Source organism: Amphiprion ocellaris, chromosome 19 (genome assembly GCF_022539595.1).
Source record: "Amphiprion ocellaris isolate individual 3 ecotype Okinawa chromosome 19, ASM2253959v1, whole genome shotgun sequence".
Lineage (NCBI taxonomy): Eukaryota > Metazoa > Chordata > Actinopteri > Pomacentridae > Amphiprion > Amphiprion ocellaris.
In genome coordinates, this window is record NC_072784.1 from 855,098 (window position 1) to 870,971 (window position 15,874).

The 15,874-nt window shown below is 39.2% G+C and overlaps 1 protein-coding gene across 8 annotated transcripts in view; it reads left to right on the plus strand.

Moving 5' to 3' along the window:
• LOC111562453 (potassium voltage-gated channel subfamily C member 1-like) overlaps positions 1 to 15,874 on the plus strand; it is a 90,513-nt gene that overhangs the window by 65,123 nt on the left and 9,516 nt on the right. For 2 of the 8 annotated variants that reach the window (XM_055005469.1, XM_035943850.2), the window contains one exon: positions 5,940 to 7,340. The exons of 3 other annotated variants lie outside the window; for them this stretch is intronic. In XM_055005469.1, the coding sequence (XP_054861444.1) occupies positions 5,940 to 6,091 (152 nt within the window). In that variant the 3' untranslated portion in view covers positions 6,092 to 7,340. Of the gene's footprint in view, positions 1 to 5,939; positions 7,341 to 9,815; positions 13,648 to 15,874 lie in introns of those variants that run through there. 3 more of the 8 variants (XR_008599860.1, XR_008599861.1, XR_008599862.1) reach the window with 3 other exon arrangements.

Here is a 15,874-nt window from a genome sequence, read left to right on the forward strand (position 1 = left end):
ATCCAATTCCTATTGAAATCGTAAATAAACCCATTATATGTGCAAAAAAATGTCATTAGTAACTACAGATATTTATAAATCCATCATTAAGTTCTTGTGTAAAATCCTAACCGTGTACTGGTTCATCACTAACTAGTAATTTACTGATTTGGAGTCAACTATGAAACCAGTGTTCATTCATTTCTGTATTTTATAATTTTTTCAACTTGCCAAAGAATCATTTTACAGCTACGAACTGTTTACTCAACCAACCTTTTCTACTCCAGTCTAATGCAGTTGTAGAGGAATTATCCAAATTATTTAGATAAACAAAAGCTCTAATACCACACTGTAAAACATCTAACATTGCTGCTGCATTAATGTGTGTGGAGTGTTTTTGTATTTTAGTGTTTAAATATTTTATAAAGTTCAGCAACTAGTGATTATTTTGAAATTGATTTATTAAGCAGAGTATTTTCTGGATTAATGCACTGATTTTTCTGTATGTAATAAATCAGAAACGTGAGAATCAGGAGTTCAAAGTGATGCCTCATAATGCTCGACCTTTCCTAATGAGTTCAGTGACACTGACCAATCAGAGCACAGGACGCTCTGCAGCACAGACCAATGCATTCACACCCTTTACTGTCTGTTTGTGGTCCATAGATGAGAGTCAAACACACCATCATTTAATTACATTCCAGTTTACAGAATTCCCAACGACAGGAAAGACAGAAAGCTGTGATTGGTTTGGAAACGTGCAGCCTGTAAATGATTAACCCTCCTGTTGTCCTCATTCACAGGCAGCAAAAAATATAGTTCTTTTGTCTGAAAAAAATCCAAAAAATTAGCAAAAAGGAAATCCCCAAATTTATAAAAATTTGCAAAATCTTCAGGAAGAAAATTCTAAAAATTCCTTAAAAATTTCCCTTAACATTTTATTTTTAAAAAAATCCCCAAATTTGGCAAGAAATAAAAATTTTAAAAATTAAAAAAAAAATTAAAATTGTAAATATTTACAAAAAATGAAAAAAAATCTTCCAAACAAATCCTAAAAATATCTAAAGTGATTCCATATATATCAGTAAAACTTCTGATATGTTCTTTAAGAACATTCACAAAAAAATCAACTAAAATCCAGTGAATTGTGGTGGATTTTTATGTGAATGTTCTTAAAGAAACATTTTTTTTAACATTTCTTTTTTTCCACCAAAAAATGTTCAAAAATTTCCCCAAAAATGTTGAAAATGTGGACATCAGAAGTTTCACTGTGAAAATATTTTTTTTCCACATTTTTAAACTTTGACCTGCAGGATGACACGAGGGTTAAAGTCAATTCATCAATTGAAGCAACACAATAATATATATTATAAACAAGATGAAACAGCCTCAGAATCCACGTGGACAGTGACAGCAGGCACATGAAGAGGCAGACTGTAGTGAAGCTGCCTCCTGCTGCATTACTGCAGACAGACTCTCATTATGGATGCTGAGCACCTTTCAGATGGACTCTTCTATACACTCAGAGCCACACTAGACACAGCACTGCATCTGGATCTGGAAAAGACCGACACATGGAAGTGCGGGTGAACGATGTGTGGTTTCTGTGTTGGTCGTAAATGTTGGTCTGGAATCAGAATCACAAAACCTCTGATGATGATGTGGGATGCAGTTCACCGTAAACTGTTGTATGTTAGACACTACAGGTTACTGATAGCAATCAATCTGCTCTCTGCTGCTGCGCTGTATGAGTGTGTGTGATGTGTGTGTGTGTGTGTGTCCGTGTGTGTGTGTGTGTGTGTGTGTGTGTGTGTGTGTGTGTGTGTGTGTGTGTGTGTGTGTGTGTGTGTGTGTGTGTGTGTGTGTGTGTGTGTGTGTGTGTGTGTGTGTGTGTGTGTCCCAATCAGCTAAGAGCCGCAGTGCTGCTGATTTATTCCACCAGTTACAGGACTTGACGTTGCAAACACAGCTATTTAAACAGAGCAGAATGTGTGCGGTTACACAGTCAACATGCTCAAACACACACACACACACACACACACTCACACACAGAGCATGCATGAAGCTGTAATAAGCTGCACACAAAGACATCGGTCAGTCAATTCAGAATGATATTCTAGAACTAAAACATAAACAAATGCACGCACACTGTTCACCACACAGACTAAACATGCTCATCTGATTAAAGGACAGTCGATGTTTGTGCATCTTAACCCATATGTGCTGTAAATGTGCACACACACACACACACACACACACCTACACTAATTCAGTGTATTGGAGATCCAGGTCTTTGGAACATCGTGACCTAGATCTGCCACCATGGTCTCCAGAAAGCCTCCTGAGGTTTAAGAGCTTTTTTTGGCCAATTCAGCTAAATCTACCCCCACAGACTACATCTACTCTAACAAACCTTTATACGGTGTCAGTAAAATCAGCAGCGCCTGTGGTCACATGTTTACGTCTAAAATTACCAAAGGCTTTAGGGACACAAACGGCTCAACTGAAAATTTCCTTAAAAATATTAATATTACTATCATCAGAATGATGATTGTAATTTTCCCCACCCCCAATAGCACCAGATCCAGGAGTCTCAAAGGACAAATGATGCAAGTGAAAGTCCTGTTTTGCACTGCCATGAATGATTACAATTATTTTCAGGGAGATTTTACACTATATCAGTTTGATTCCCCAAATCAACTAAACCAGAGGTCTGAGGGACACAAATCAAATTTCCCTTCTATCGTCATCGACCACAAGGGAGGAAATATTACTATAACATGGTCTTCTACAGAGAATGTTGTAGGTTTTTTTTAATAGCTTTAATAATTGTAGGCTAACAAGTGTTTTTAAATGGTTTAAAGAGGATCATACAAAATGGGCTCCATAAACGATAAATTTCCAAAAACCAGACACAAAACAACAAAAAATGAGACAAACCACACGAAATAAAACAAAAAAAGAGACAAAAAGTTGCAAAGCGACAAAAAAATGGACAAACGAGACAAAAAAATGATACAAAATGACACAAACGAGACCAAAACGACAAAAACGAGACACAAGATGACAAAACATAAGGCAAACGACATGAAACAAAACAAAAAGGAGACAAAAAATTTACAAAGCGACAAAGAAATGAAGATGAACGACACAAGTCAGGCAAAAAAGTTGGACGTACACATCAAATGCAACTTGGTCAGAGTTCTCCATAAAACTCTTGATTCCTCCCATTCAGACCTACAAATGGTGACATTTGATCCTGAAATGAGAAGTATTTGATTAACAAAAACAGCAAACTAACCTCTTAACCAATCCTCGTCCAGAAAGCTGGAGAAAATAACATAACAAAAGCATATACGTATTCAATACTGTTGGCTGAGTTACCATTGTTGGCTGGTCTCCAATCAGTTCTTCATTTCCTCTTTAGGCAGCACCCAACTTGAGTTTCTGCAGAGTTGAACCTGATCCCAGTTCAACCTCAAGGACAAACTTTGTGAGAGCTGCTGATGAGTAATTAGAGCCTCTGCTGCGTCACGTGTTGGTGGGTGATGTAGGCATCGATCTGTCGCTGGTTCAGGTTGTAGCTGTTTGTGATGAGGGTGCAGAGTAAACCTGCATTTAATACGTTCCTGTCAGCTCTTCTAAGACTTGTCCAAGGACAGCGTGAGTTTCAACACACAGTAGAAAGCTGCAATAATAGACGAGGAAATCCATCGTAGAGGCAGTCGATCACAACGCAGTACCAAAGAAAACACACCCAGTAATCTATCGCACACTGTGACCTGTAATAAAGACATACAAGGTGTGCACAGAAGGGCTACTTGATATTATATTTAAGGATTTAAAGGCTTCATAGACTAGACAGAAAGACATCGTCTCTATCAGATGTTGATCCATGTAGGAGATGGAGAAATAACGCAGCAAATGTTGGATTTCCTTGGATTTTGTTGCCTTTAACCCTCGTGTCGTCCTGCGGGTCAAAATTGATCCGTTTTAAAATTTGAAAATGTGGGAAAAAATATATTTTCTCAGTGAAACTTCTGATGTCCACATTTTCAACATTTTTGGGAAATCTTTGAACATTTTTTGGTGGAAAAAAGAAATGTTAAAAATGTTTCTTAAGAACATTCACATAAAAATCAACCAAAATCCAGTGAAATTCGCTGGATTTTGGTTGATTTTTATGTGAATGTTCTTCAAGAAAATATTAGAAGTTTTAATGATATCTATGGAATCACTTTAGATATTTTTAGGATTTTTTTGGAAGATTTTTACTCATTTTTTGAAAATATTTACAAGAATTTTCTTGCCAAATTTGGGGGATTTTTTTACAAATAAAATTTTCAAGGGAAACTTTTAAGAAATTATTGGAATTTTCTTCCTGAAGGTTTTGTGAATTTTCAGAAATTTGGAGAATTTTTTTGCTGAATTTTTGGATTTTTGTTCAGACAAGGAAATTATATTTTTGGTGCCTGTAAATGAGGACAACAGGAGGGTTAACTGTTAAAAAGCACCAGCGCTCTCCAGTAAACAAACTATGCAATGGCAGCAGATTATTCTATCTGTGAAACGAAAATCCAGCGAAATTTGCTGGATTTTGGTAGATTTTTATGTGAATGTTCTTAAACATTTTTAACATTTCTTTTTTTCCACCAAAAAATGTTCAAAGATTTCCCAAAAATGTTGAAAATGTGGACATCAGAAGTTTCACTGTGATTTATTTTTTTTTCCCCACATTTTCAATCTTTAAAACGGGTCAAATTTGACCTGCAGGATGACACGAGGGTTAAAATGTCCGTCTCAGCACATATCTCCATGGAAGCTGTTTGAGAGAATAAAACTGCAGCAACTAGAGCTGGTATATGACAGGAAATCCATCCAGTAATCACACAACCCTGCCACATTCTGCTCCTTTAAGCCACCAGTAAAATCCCTTTAGTCTGAGCTAAACATCCACAGACGTTTGCATGAACACACGCTAAACCGAAACGATGAACACGGAGAAGTTTTACCTGCATGTCAGCATTTAGCTCAAAGCACCGCTGTGGTCCGACAGCCTCACAGAGCTGCCAGCATGGCTGTAGACTCCTGAATGAAGAGAAACACTTATTTAACCCTGACCTGGAGAGGGTTTGGTCTTCAGTCTGTCTGTCTTTCTGTCTGTTTCCTGTTAGCAGCAGCCTGTTGTTCCTAAACTGGCTAAAACACCTGGACTCTGAGATCTGAATGCCTTCCAGTGTGTGTCTTTCTACCTGCGCTCAGCTCCAGATGATTTACCCACCCAAGCTGCTCTGAGATTCCCAGAAATCCTGAAACCAGCAGGTCTGGCGGTGTTTCCTGTTCCCTAACCCACTCCAGTGCTTTTGGGAATCCCAGAGCAGGTAGTCCAGTGGATGTGCAGGAACTAAAACCACAGGTCGTCCCCCGACCAGAGGACCTGGTGTCCATCCACTGGACTAGTGCACCCTCCCTCCCCTACACAGCTCACACCGGTGCTGCACAGCGCCACCTCTAGGTGTCTAAGGGATATTGTGGTAACTGATAGCTGATTTTCGTAACCCATATTCCTGTTTTGTCCTGTCTCTGTCTGTCTGTGTCTGTCTGTCCATCTGTTTGTCCCTCCGTCCATCCGTCCGTCTGTCTTTTTCCAACTTCCTCCTTTGGTCTGTAATATTTTACCTGGTTTTGGGCTGGTTTTGATTTTGAATTATTTACCTTTTCTTTACTTTGTTTCATTTACAAATGCTTGTAACTGTAACAAATGGTTTATATTTGCTCTATCTGATGTGCAATGCTGTCATAACACAACATCGATGGATTTATCATGACAATCCTGTCTGTCATGACCATGTGTGCCGTTCCATTCCAACTATTCACCATTTACCATGACAATACTCCTGAATGACCCCCCACCACCCCCTAACCTCCACCTCTGACCTGTGCATGTCATCTCCATGTAGCCACGGGTTATGAGAAGTCTCGCAGCCTCAATAACATCTCCGGGATGACAGGCGCCCCGCTGCGCCTCACCCCCATCACCAACTCCACCTTCGAGCCCTTCGAGCCGCCCGGCCTCAGGCGATGCCACTCACCCATCCCCTCCATCTTGTAGCAAAACCCCGCAGAGAACAGCAAAATGTCAACAACAACAGCAACAAGAAAAGCTTCTTTTTGTTTTTCTGTTTTTGTTCTGGAGAACATGTGAAAGAAAAGCATCACCACTGAAGGAGTGTCCACCCATCCATCCAAGCTGCTCTTCCATCCCTCATCCATCCCTCATGTCTTCCTCTTGATAGAATTACAGTGAAGTAGAGTTCCTGGAGCCACTAGTAGGCCCTATTTAAAACTTTAAAACCACAGAATAGCTTACCAATTAAGCTGAGATAGACGCTTAAGCAAATGTATTTTAAAATACACAGACATACACTAAGACACCTGCCTTACTAACGGGGATAGAGTCTAGGTTAGTGTAGACCGATAGTGAGTTAGTTAACCTCTAGCTTTCCCTGTGCTACTTCTTGCCTGTACTTCAACTGCACTTGCACTTCAATGCTTTAAGAGTAGCTACGAATAAGAGACTTTTTTTTAATATGACGCCTCAGAATGCAAACGTTCACACACACATAGACACTAACATATTACTGCAGCATGCATGTTTTTACTCCAGCATAAGAACAGACACTATACCTACCAGTAGACGCAAAACATTTTATACACAAACCCCCTAAACTGTAGCACCACTGCACCTTTATAAAAAAAAAATAAATAAATAAATAAATAAATAAAGCCACGTAAGCTTTAGATGTTGAGTTTGTTCTCAGTGTAACCTTTTAGTACAGGGAGAGAGATTTCACATCACCCCATAACCAGCTTATCAAATCAGCAGCATCCAGTCCTCCTTCCTCCTGCTTCCTCCTGCAGGAAGACCTCATGGAAAGTATTTTTTATACCGTAGATACAGTGGGAACAGAGTAGTGTGGGTGATGGAGGTCTGAGCACAGTGGTTCCCGACCTTAGACCTTTGATAGGAAAAACCTGAGCTAGTTAGTTGATTAATTAGGTTATATATATCATAAGATGAGGGAAATTCACAGTAAGAAAAAGACAAAAAAAGCACATAAAAAGACAGAAAGAAAGTAGGAGCTACGTGACGCATGGCACTATCTATAATATAATTTACTTTATGATTTCCCCCCAAAATAAAGCACCCAAAGAAGTAGAAAGATCCCTCATTTAGTACCTTTCAGCTGCAGGTAGAACCAGGTCATTATGTAAATCAGGTTAATATAGGTCTGCTGATGCTAGGTCCGTATTTATAAGAAGGGTGCTCCATTTAATGTACATTTCTATAGTGGAATTATATATATATATAAATATATATATATAAAAATATATATATATATATATATATATATATATATATATATATATATATATATATATATATATATATATATATATATATATTAAGCTGAATTAACCTCGTGTACACAAAGCTAGTTATACTTCCACCCTGAGTCAAGTTTCTGTCCCAATTTATAGCAAATTTTACAAAATAAAGAGAATTCGGTATGTTTTCATCCACTTCTGTTAGACAAAAAGATGTCGTTAATAAAAGAGAGGCAGTCAAAAAAAACCCAAAAAAAACATTTCTGTTAACTTCATGAATTGATGTGAGGTAGGTTACAGTCTCTACTCATTTATTCCTATGGCCTGTTTCCATTTCAGTTAGTTTTTTATTGCACACCTTGAAAATGCATTCAGAAACAGGTGGATGGAAACAAACTATTGGGAAATTTTACCTCGGCTTTATTAGAAACAGACTTTGGAGATGGGACGGTGAAGCTAAGAAAGTTTTACAGCCCTCTCTGACTCACCTATGAACAAAACTCAAGAGTGTAAATGCTGAATTGTTTATTGATTATAAGTTTTTAAGGCTTTCTTGAACCGTCCCAAACCACAGAGGTTGGGAATCACTGTCAGAAGGGAACACAGAACACTTCAGTTATTTCATGTAGGTGAAGACACATGTTGAACTCCAGTGTGGGAACTGAAGCTGTAGAATCTGATCCTCACCTCACCTTCACCCCTCACCTGGACTCTGAGCGACGGCTGAGCTGTAAAAACACAGCAACAGATCATCGCTTCTCGTTTCGACATTATGCTCTGATTTCATCACTAGCAACAAGTATTTAAAGGAACAGTACACCAAAAACTGATTGGCTTTCTTTCCAAGAGGGACATGAGAAGATCGAAACAACAACTCTCACATTTGTCCATAGCTGAAGTCCAGATGTGGTTAGCCTAGCTTAGCGTAAAGCCTGGTGGGAAAACAGCAAGCCTGGCTCTGTCTGAAACAGGAAGTGATTCATTTACATGGGGTATCTTTGTTTTCCGTAACTTATGCATGAACTGAAATGCAAACACAAAGAACCAGTTGGACTTTTAGAAGGTGTTATGTGCTGAAAGTGTTTCTTAACAACAGACAGGTGCAGTGAAAGCTCACATTTAGGTTTGTTTCACCTGCAGATGGATGATCTGTTGTTCATCGAGATGTAACTCACTTTAACCTTCTTGTTGTCCTCATTTACGGACACCAAAAAATATTATTTCCTTGTCTGAAAAAAATCTAAAAATTCAGCAAACACATTCCCCAGATTTCTGAAAATTTGCAAAACCTTCAGGAAGAAAATTCCAATAATTCCTTCAAAGTTTCCCTTAAAAATTTTCTTTTTAAAAATCCCCCAAATTTGGCAAGAAAATTCTTGTAAATATTTTCAAAAAATTTGGAAAAATCCTCCAAAAAATCATAAAAATATCTAAAGTGATTCCATATATATCAGTAAAACTTCTAATATTTTCTTTAAGAACATTCACAACAAAATCAACCAAAATCCAATGAATTTTGCTCGATTTTGGTTGATTTGTATGTGAATGTTCTTAAGAAACATTTTTAACATTTCTTTTTTTCCACCAAAAAATGTTCAATGATTTCCCAAAAATGTTGAAAATGTGGACATCAGAAGTTTCACTGTGAAAATATATTTTTTTCCCACATTTTCAAACTTTAAAACAGGTCAATTTGAGGACGACCTGAGGGTTAAGTCCTCAAAGTGCTTTTTTTTGTTTAGCTGTTTGTGTAAAGATTCAGTCTAAAGGTACTCACTCGTAGCAGCAGATCTTGACCTGAGACGGCCTATCAGTTTTCCCCTCTGCACCTAGCTTTTTTGCTAAGCTAGGCTAATCACACCCTGACTCCAGCTTAAATTGCTGTGCAGAACTTTTGTCTTCTGGTCTGGCAGTAAAAATAATCACACAAACACTTTGGTGACCATAAGACGATGACGGCGTTCTTTTTAAGGCTGCTGGGGTGAGAATGTCGATTTAAAACTCCAGCATCCTGTGAAATAGAGATTTACCAAGAGCTGATCAGCTTCATCAGCACTTTGTGAACTCATTTGGAAAGAACGTTCGTTTCTATGTGTAGTCCTGATTTAACACAGACATGTTATCAGAAAGAAAGCTAATCAGCATATTTCCCAAAAGCTATTCCTTTAAGATGGCGGAGGAAATGACTTTCTGTGTATTGGGGAACATTGCAGCTCAGCCTGGGGGTGAGACGTTCTCCTCAGGTCATCCCACCTCCATCATCACCCCCAGCAGCGTTACTACTAGCACTGACTCCAGTGTGACTCAGCAGCCAGTGGCAATATTTTTAGTTTTCTCCCTTTTTGGCTTCTCTTTCTTTCCCTGTTTTTGCCCCCTCCTTTACCCCCTCCCTGCCCCTCCTCTCCTGTCCGTCCATCTCTTCTTTGTTTTCGGGTTCGGCCGCTCAGTAGGAGGCACCGTGAACGGCTACTGGAGCGACAGCCCGTGGTAGAAGAAGAAGAAGAAGAAGAAGAGCAGACGCTGAACGCCACAGGAAGAAGAGAGAGAATGAACAACAGGGACGAACGTAGAAATATGCAATGTAGATAAAAGAGACGAAGGCGGCAGTGGGATCTGTGTGTTGGGATGTGTTGTATCTGACCAGAGTACATGTGGATCTGTGTGTGCATGTGTGTGTGTGCATGTGTGTGTGTGTGTGTGCCCAGACCTGCATCTGGACTGAGATGCACAAATGTCAACTAGGAAAACAACATTTCCCTTTAAGAAAACGGTTGTTTCAGTTTAGTTTTGGTGTTTCTGATCCATGTGTGATTATCTTTCTATCAAAGTGTGGACTTTTGTTGCTTCCTTTTTGTTTTAAACTCTTTTTTTTTTTTTTTAAACATTATTTTGTGTAGAAATGTATTTCAGAGCTACAATGTGAACCATATTCCTTGTAGAAGACAGTGATTTTGTGTCTGTTGTTTAAGTTTTTTTTTGTCTGTCCTCAACTGTTGCTCTCACTTTCATTCTCTCCCAGCAAAATGTGAAAATCATTAGTTTAATCATTTTAAACCTGTTTAAGGAGACTTTATAAAGTATTGAATCCTACCAAAAAGAAAAAAGGAAACCTAAAAAGTGAGCTATCACCTTCTTGTTACCGTTTGACATTCAGACTGGGAGTGCTGTAAGGTGAGGGCACCAACTGAGAAGATGGTTGTACATTTAAAGATGTAAGTTTGGCATTTTAGGAAAGATTCTAATTCACTTTCTTGCTGAGAGTGAGGCATAAATTTCACGTCTTACAGTTCTGAGCTACAGCTAGAAAGTCATCAGCTTAGCTCAGATTTAAGGGAAGTGTTGAATCTGGGTTCCTCCAAAGGCAGAACTATTAACCCTCCTGTTGTCTTCATTTACAGGCTCCTTGTCTGAAAAAAAAAATCCAAAAATTCAGAAAAAAATTCCCCCACGGTGATGACTAAACTGCATGGGAATTCAGCTGTACAGTGTACAGTAAGAGTTGGTAATTCATGGGCTGCAGAGGTGTTTTTTTGTCTTTGCTAAGCTAATGTAACTCGTCGCCTCCTGGCTCTAGCTCTAGATTTACAGACTGATCCTGCTCTCTGCAAGAAAATGAGGTGTTTTTTCCCCAAAATGTCGAGCTACGTTTTGAACTTTCTGTGACTCTTGTTTTAGAGGCCGGACACTTTTTTTTTATTCTGATTCCTGTTTAGCTCAAGTGGGGCAACAGTTTCTAATATGCGTCAGAAGTGCAACTGAATAATTTAGAGGTATTAATCCAGTGGAAGTCAGGGATTAGATTCCCGGTTAGAAAATCATTTTACACCCAGCACACACACACACACACACAAACACACACACACACACCCTGACACACTGGATCTGTGTCTCGTTTCTCTCCATGTCATCCTCTCCTGATCCTCTTCTCCTTTCCTAACTTGTTCTGAGTGTTTCTGTCACTTTTCCCCTCCTCGATGGCCACTGCTGACTGGTCGCTTCTGTCATGAAGATGTACATATGTAAAGTTTGCGTTGTAGATGAATCTGCATGGGTTTCCATCACAAGCAATAAGGATATTGATATGACTAATAACGTGAGGAGGTGTGATAAGGTTTTAGTCTTAAGCTTAAATGAATGTGTATAGAACATTTAGACTACTAAGAGTGTATATGGATGTATGTGTTTAGACGCATACATATGCACTAACAAAAGCATGCAGGACAAAAATTCCTTCACCTCTTTGAATGCAAGAAGAGGTGAGACGGGCTGACATAATGCATGCCAAAATGCTATGATGCTATTGGTCGAAACAGACCAAGTTAGGTACTGTAATGGGGCTGGGTGAGGGTGGGAAAGTTTATTTTTGCAGGATGGGGAGGGGTTACGTTTCTAGCAGGTCTTGTATAGCTGCTTTCTTATCGATCTTGAGAGACTTATGATAAGAGAAACATAATAACAATCGTAGCTTATGGTTTTCTTTCTTCTTTTTTTGCTTCTCTATTCACAGAGAACTGTTCTGAAAGCCCCGCGCTTATCAGATATATGCAAAAAGAAGCAGTAACTGTGAACTAAAGCTAAGAAATGAAAAAAAAAACAAAAATCCAGCTTCTTCCATCAATGTCTCGATTCCTCTTCTGCAAGAGAGAAGAGAGACCCTTCTCCTCCCAAGATACCTCCTCACCAAAGTTTCCCTTTCCATCGTTTTCATTCGTCCGCTCCTTCATTGCCCATCGTTTCCAGCTGTCCTGTCCTGTCCGCTGTACTTGCATTTAAACTGGAGTGATTTTAAAAGACGGATGCCTCTGCAATGCAAGAATGAAGCGATTCAATGCATCCTCAAAGCCAAGGGTGAGAATGAACCGACCAGGTGGCCTCAGGCAGAACATCTCCCTTTAGAACACCTCTAATTCTTCTGGTTCATTCAGCTGTATTTGCAATGAATCAAGAGGTATTTAGCAATAGTCATAATGGAGATGGTAAACTATCTCGCCAAGAATATCACCCACCCAATCTTCTGGTACTTTGTCTTTTACATCCACTAGTTTAATTAGACATAACCAAAGTCTTTCCCCAACCTTAACCACAGTTAATATTGACATATATTGGAGAAAAATATTGAAAGCTTCCTAGAAACAGAGAAAAACCTGACATTCAGTGTAGCCCATAGTTTTGCTCAACAGTCCTTTGTCAGTGGTGTTGTCCAGTGTTAGTTTTATTACTTTTTCTTGTTGCTACAGATAGTTGTAGTTGACAAAATGATCACAAAATAATTACCGCTCCATTAAACCAAGGGACAATTGGTTTTCTGGGTCCAGGAACTTTCAATAGTTGGTAATCCTGTTATCAGAAAGGGAACCTGAGATTAAAGACGTCCGCATGTTGGAGATGTGCACTGCTCTAGGGGAAGCTTCCTTTAAGAACATGCCTCCGACCATTTGGACGCTTCATGATCACGTCAAAAGTCTAAATGTCTTTGCAGAAGTTGTGTTAAATTCCAAGTGACAAACGGCACTGCAGAGGCAACGTTCTAACATGGAAGCTTGAGGATTGTTGAATGCAGATTATCATTGGTTTCTACTTGACGTCCTTTAGCTTCTGACCCCCGTCGGCCACATTTCTCTCCTTCCATCTATTCACAACTCAGGTATCTCTTTCTCAGTCTCTCCTTCTGTGCCCCTGTGTTCCTGTTCAACCCATGTTTCCTCAAATATGTACTGTATGTATGAACAACGGAGAGACTAGAGAAGAAAATTGAGCTTTCCTTTGTGTTCTGTGCCTGTGAATGCTATGTGCTCTGTTTTAAGGCCCCTCCTTCAGAAATGCTGTTGCTTTAACTTGTCCGACTGCTTCCTGTCTTCTTCGTGTGTCGTCCCCTCGTCTTTCCGCCCTTTCCCCCTATAACTGTACCTCACCGTCTGTGAGACGCTATCCATTCCCCCACCCAGAAGCCTCTCACAGCAAAACCAAAAAAAAGGAAATAGAGTGCAATTGGAGAACCTTCACACCAGAAAAACTAAAAAAGATTGGCCTAACTGTGGACTTCACCGAGGAGGAAGACAGCAATGGACACTGTAATGAATGGAAAACACTGGAGTGAGATGTTGTAGATGTGGAGGAGGGGAACAAATGTGCTGTGAAATGATGTGTTCTGAGAGGATGGTCAGCCGAGCAGCATCAGAGGGAGGAGATGGAGGAGGAAAAGTTTGGGCAAGACAGAAAAGTGTGGTGATGATGAGGAGGAGGAGGAAAGAAAGAAAGAAGCAAAAATCGCTTCTCCATGTAAGAATGTGTACCTCACTGTTGTTTCTGTGCACTGTTCGCTTCTCGTGTCGTTCTTCACTTCCTCTGTGTGGTTCTGTGTCACTGTGACATTTTCTTTTATGTTCTCTGTGTGTTTTCGTGTCATGTGCAGCACTCTGTTTCTTTTTTTGCCTTTTTGTTTTTTTCCTTTCGTGTAGAATCTGTGTACCACACCTGGGTCAAACAGCCTTCAGCTCTACCTGCAGCTTGTTCTATCCCACACAGGTGCAGGCCAATCGTAGTTTCAGTGTCATTCGAGCAAACTGAAACAGAACGAAATGAATTAGAAACGACCTGACCTGGTGCAGCCAAACCCTGCCGGTCTGACGCATAAAGTGGGATGAAGCAAAAAGCTAAAAGTCGTCGTGATTTGGCCAAGGTCTGGTCTTTACATTTGCAGGACACACCAACTGAGACGTTCCAACTCTCAGCTCTTGGTCTGGATTTCAGCCCAGTCCTGGTTGGCTGCAGTCCTCTGGTTTGAACTTTAACCAACGAAATCTTTTTGATCTCGATGCCTCATCAGCCTCTTAAGTGCCATTGAAAGATTTGTAATATCAGAGGACTGAACAGCCCCCCGAGGACTTCTGCAGATTGTATCAGTGTGTGGGTTAGAGACAGAGAAGTGTTAGTGTGTGTCGCGTTAAGCTCTGTATCCTCAGTGTACCTGCATGCCGGCTGGGCTCGGCGAGCTTCGTAGTGATGTCTTTCTTTTATTTTGCTTTAGTGGTGTGTTTGGTGGATCATTTCCTTGCCTTGGTGTACAGTATTATGTTGCAGTTTCCATTAACACAAACAGCCATTTCATACTGAGCACCAACTGGAAACTACACATTCAATTAGGAACACTCAGTTTGCCATTGTAGAGGTCTTTCGATTTGTTTACATCCTTGCTGCAACTTGAGCAGATTTGGAAAGTTGTGCAGCTGTAGTAAAGAAAGAAGGCTTTCTATAATTGCTAACACTAAATCTCATTTATTACATTACAGAAACTCACATGGCATCTTTGCCAGAAGCATCTGTTTGGGTTTCAGTGTGTTGGTGTGATTTCAAAGCAGATATCTAAGGTGTAGTGTCAGTTAGAAAAAGTAAGAAATGCTGCAGCCACAGTGGAGTTTATGGAGGATATCATAAATTATTACTACAGATTTGACTATTTTGGTCATGTATGAATGCTTAATTATCCGGGTAAAAGTCCTGCATTTAGAAAGTGGACATAAAGAATTAAAGTCAAAGTGAATGAATCAAAGTGCAACTAGAATTTTGCTGTTTGTATCTGGTCATCTGGTTTATTTGATAGCGTAGTCGATTATTTTAAATATCTTGCAGTGTCTGAAAGCTAAATATATATTTTATAAACTTATTATATAAGACTTTAACCTGTAGAGAACCTAGAAATGTAGTGGAGCAAAGTTAGTAAAATTGCTAAGTGGCATGAAATGGAAATAAGCCAATGCAAGTACCTCAAAATTTCACTTAATTACAGCACTTTCTTACTAAATATAGGTATTGCTTTAGTTATTTTCCACCACTGTTACCTGTTGACAGGATACTGAAGCTCTACCTGCCAATAAAAACCACGACAAGCTTCAAGAAAAAAGAGTAAATGGATTCTGAATTAAGATTGTTTGGTTAAATTTCTAGAACAGATACTGACCTCTATTGTGTCAGTGTAAGATTTCACACCAACAAACATCATCTCACCTCATGATGCTTTTGGCAAACAGGCTCACATCTAATGCGGTTCCACACCGGACCTCAGAACGATACCAAATCATTCAGCAGAGGAAATGGCAATCAAAGCTCAAACTGTATAATGTTGTGATGATGGGTAAAATAACTGTATCTTTTGTTTATTAGGTATGGGTGGCTCTTTGTCCTCAAACTGGCCGTTCATCAGCTGATAGTTATAAAATGTGAATATCTGATAGAGTCATAGGAACATTTAAAATAACTACTTGCTAGTTTTGAACCATCAGTTTACTAAATCAGGTCGTCTAATTAAAACTGCAGAAATGTCTCAGCTTGTAAAGACTTTAAATGGAAACTATTCAGTGTAAAGTGAGAAGTCACTTCTCATTGATTAAACAAGTTAGCATAACTTCCAGAGATTAGTTAAAGAGGGGAAAAGGATGTATCTTTATATGTTTTATTTTGGTATGCATAGATATATTTATAAGTTATTAGTGTTGCTAATGAGCTGAAA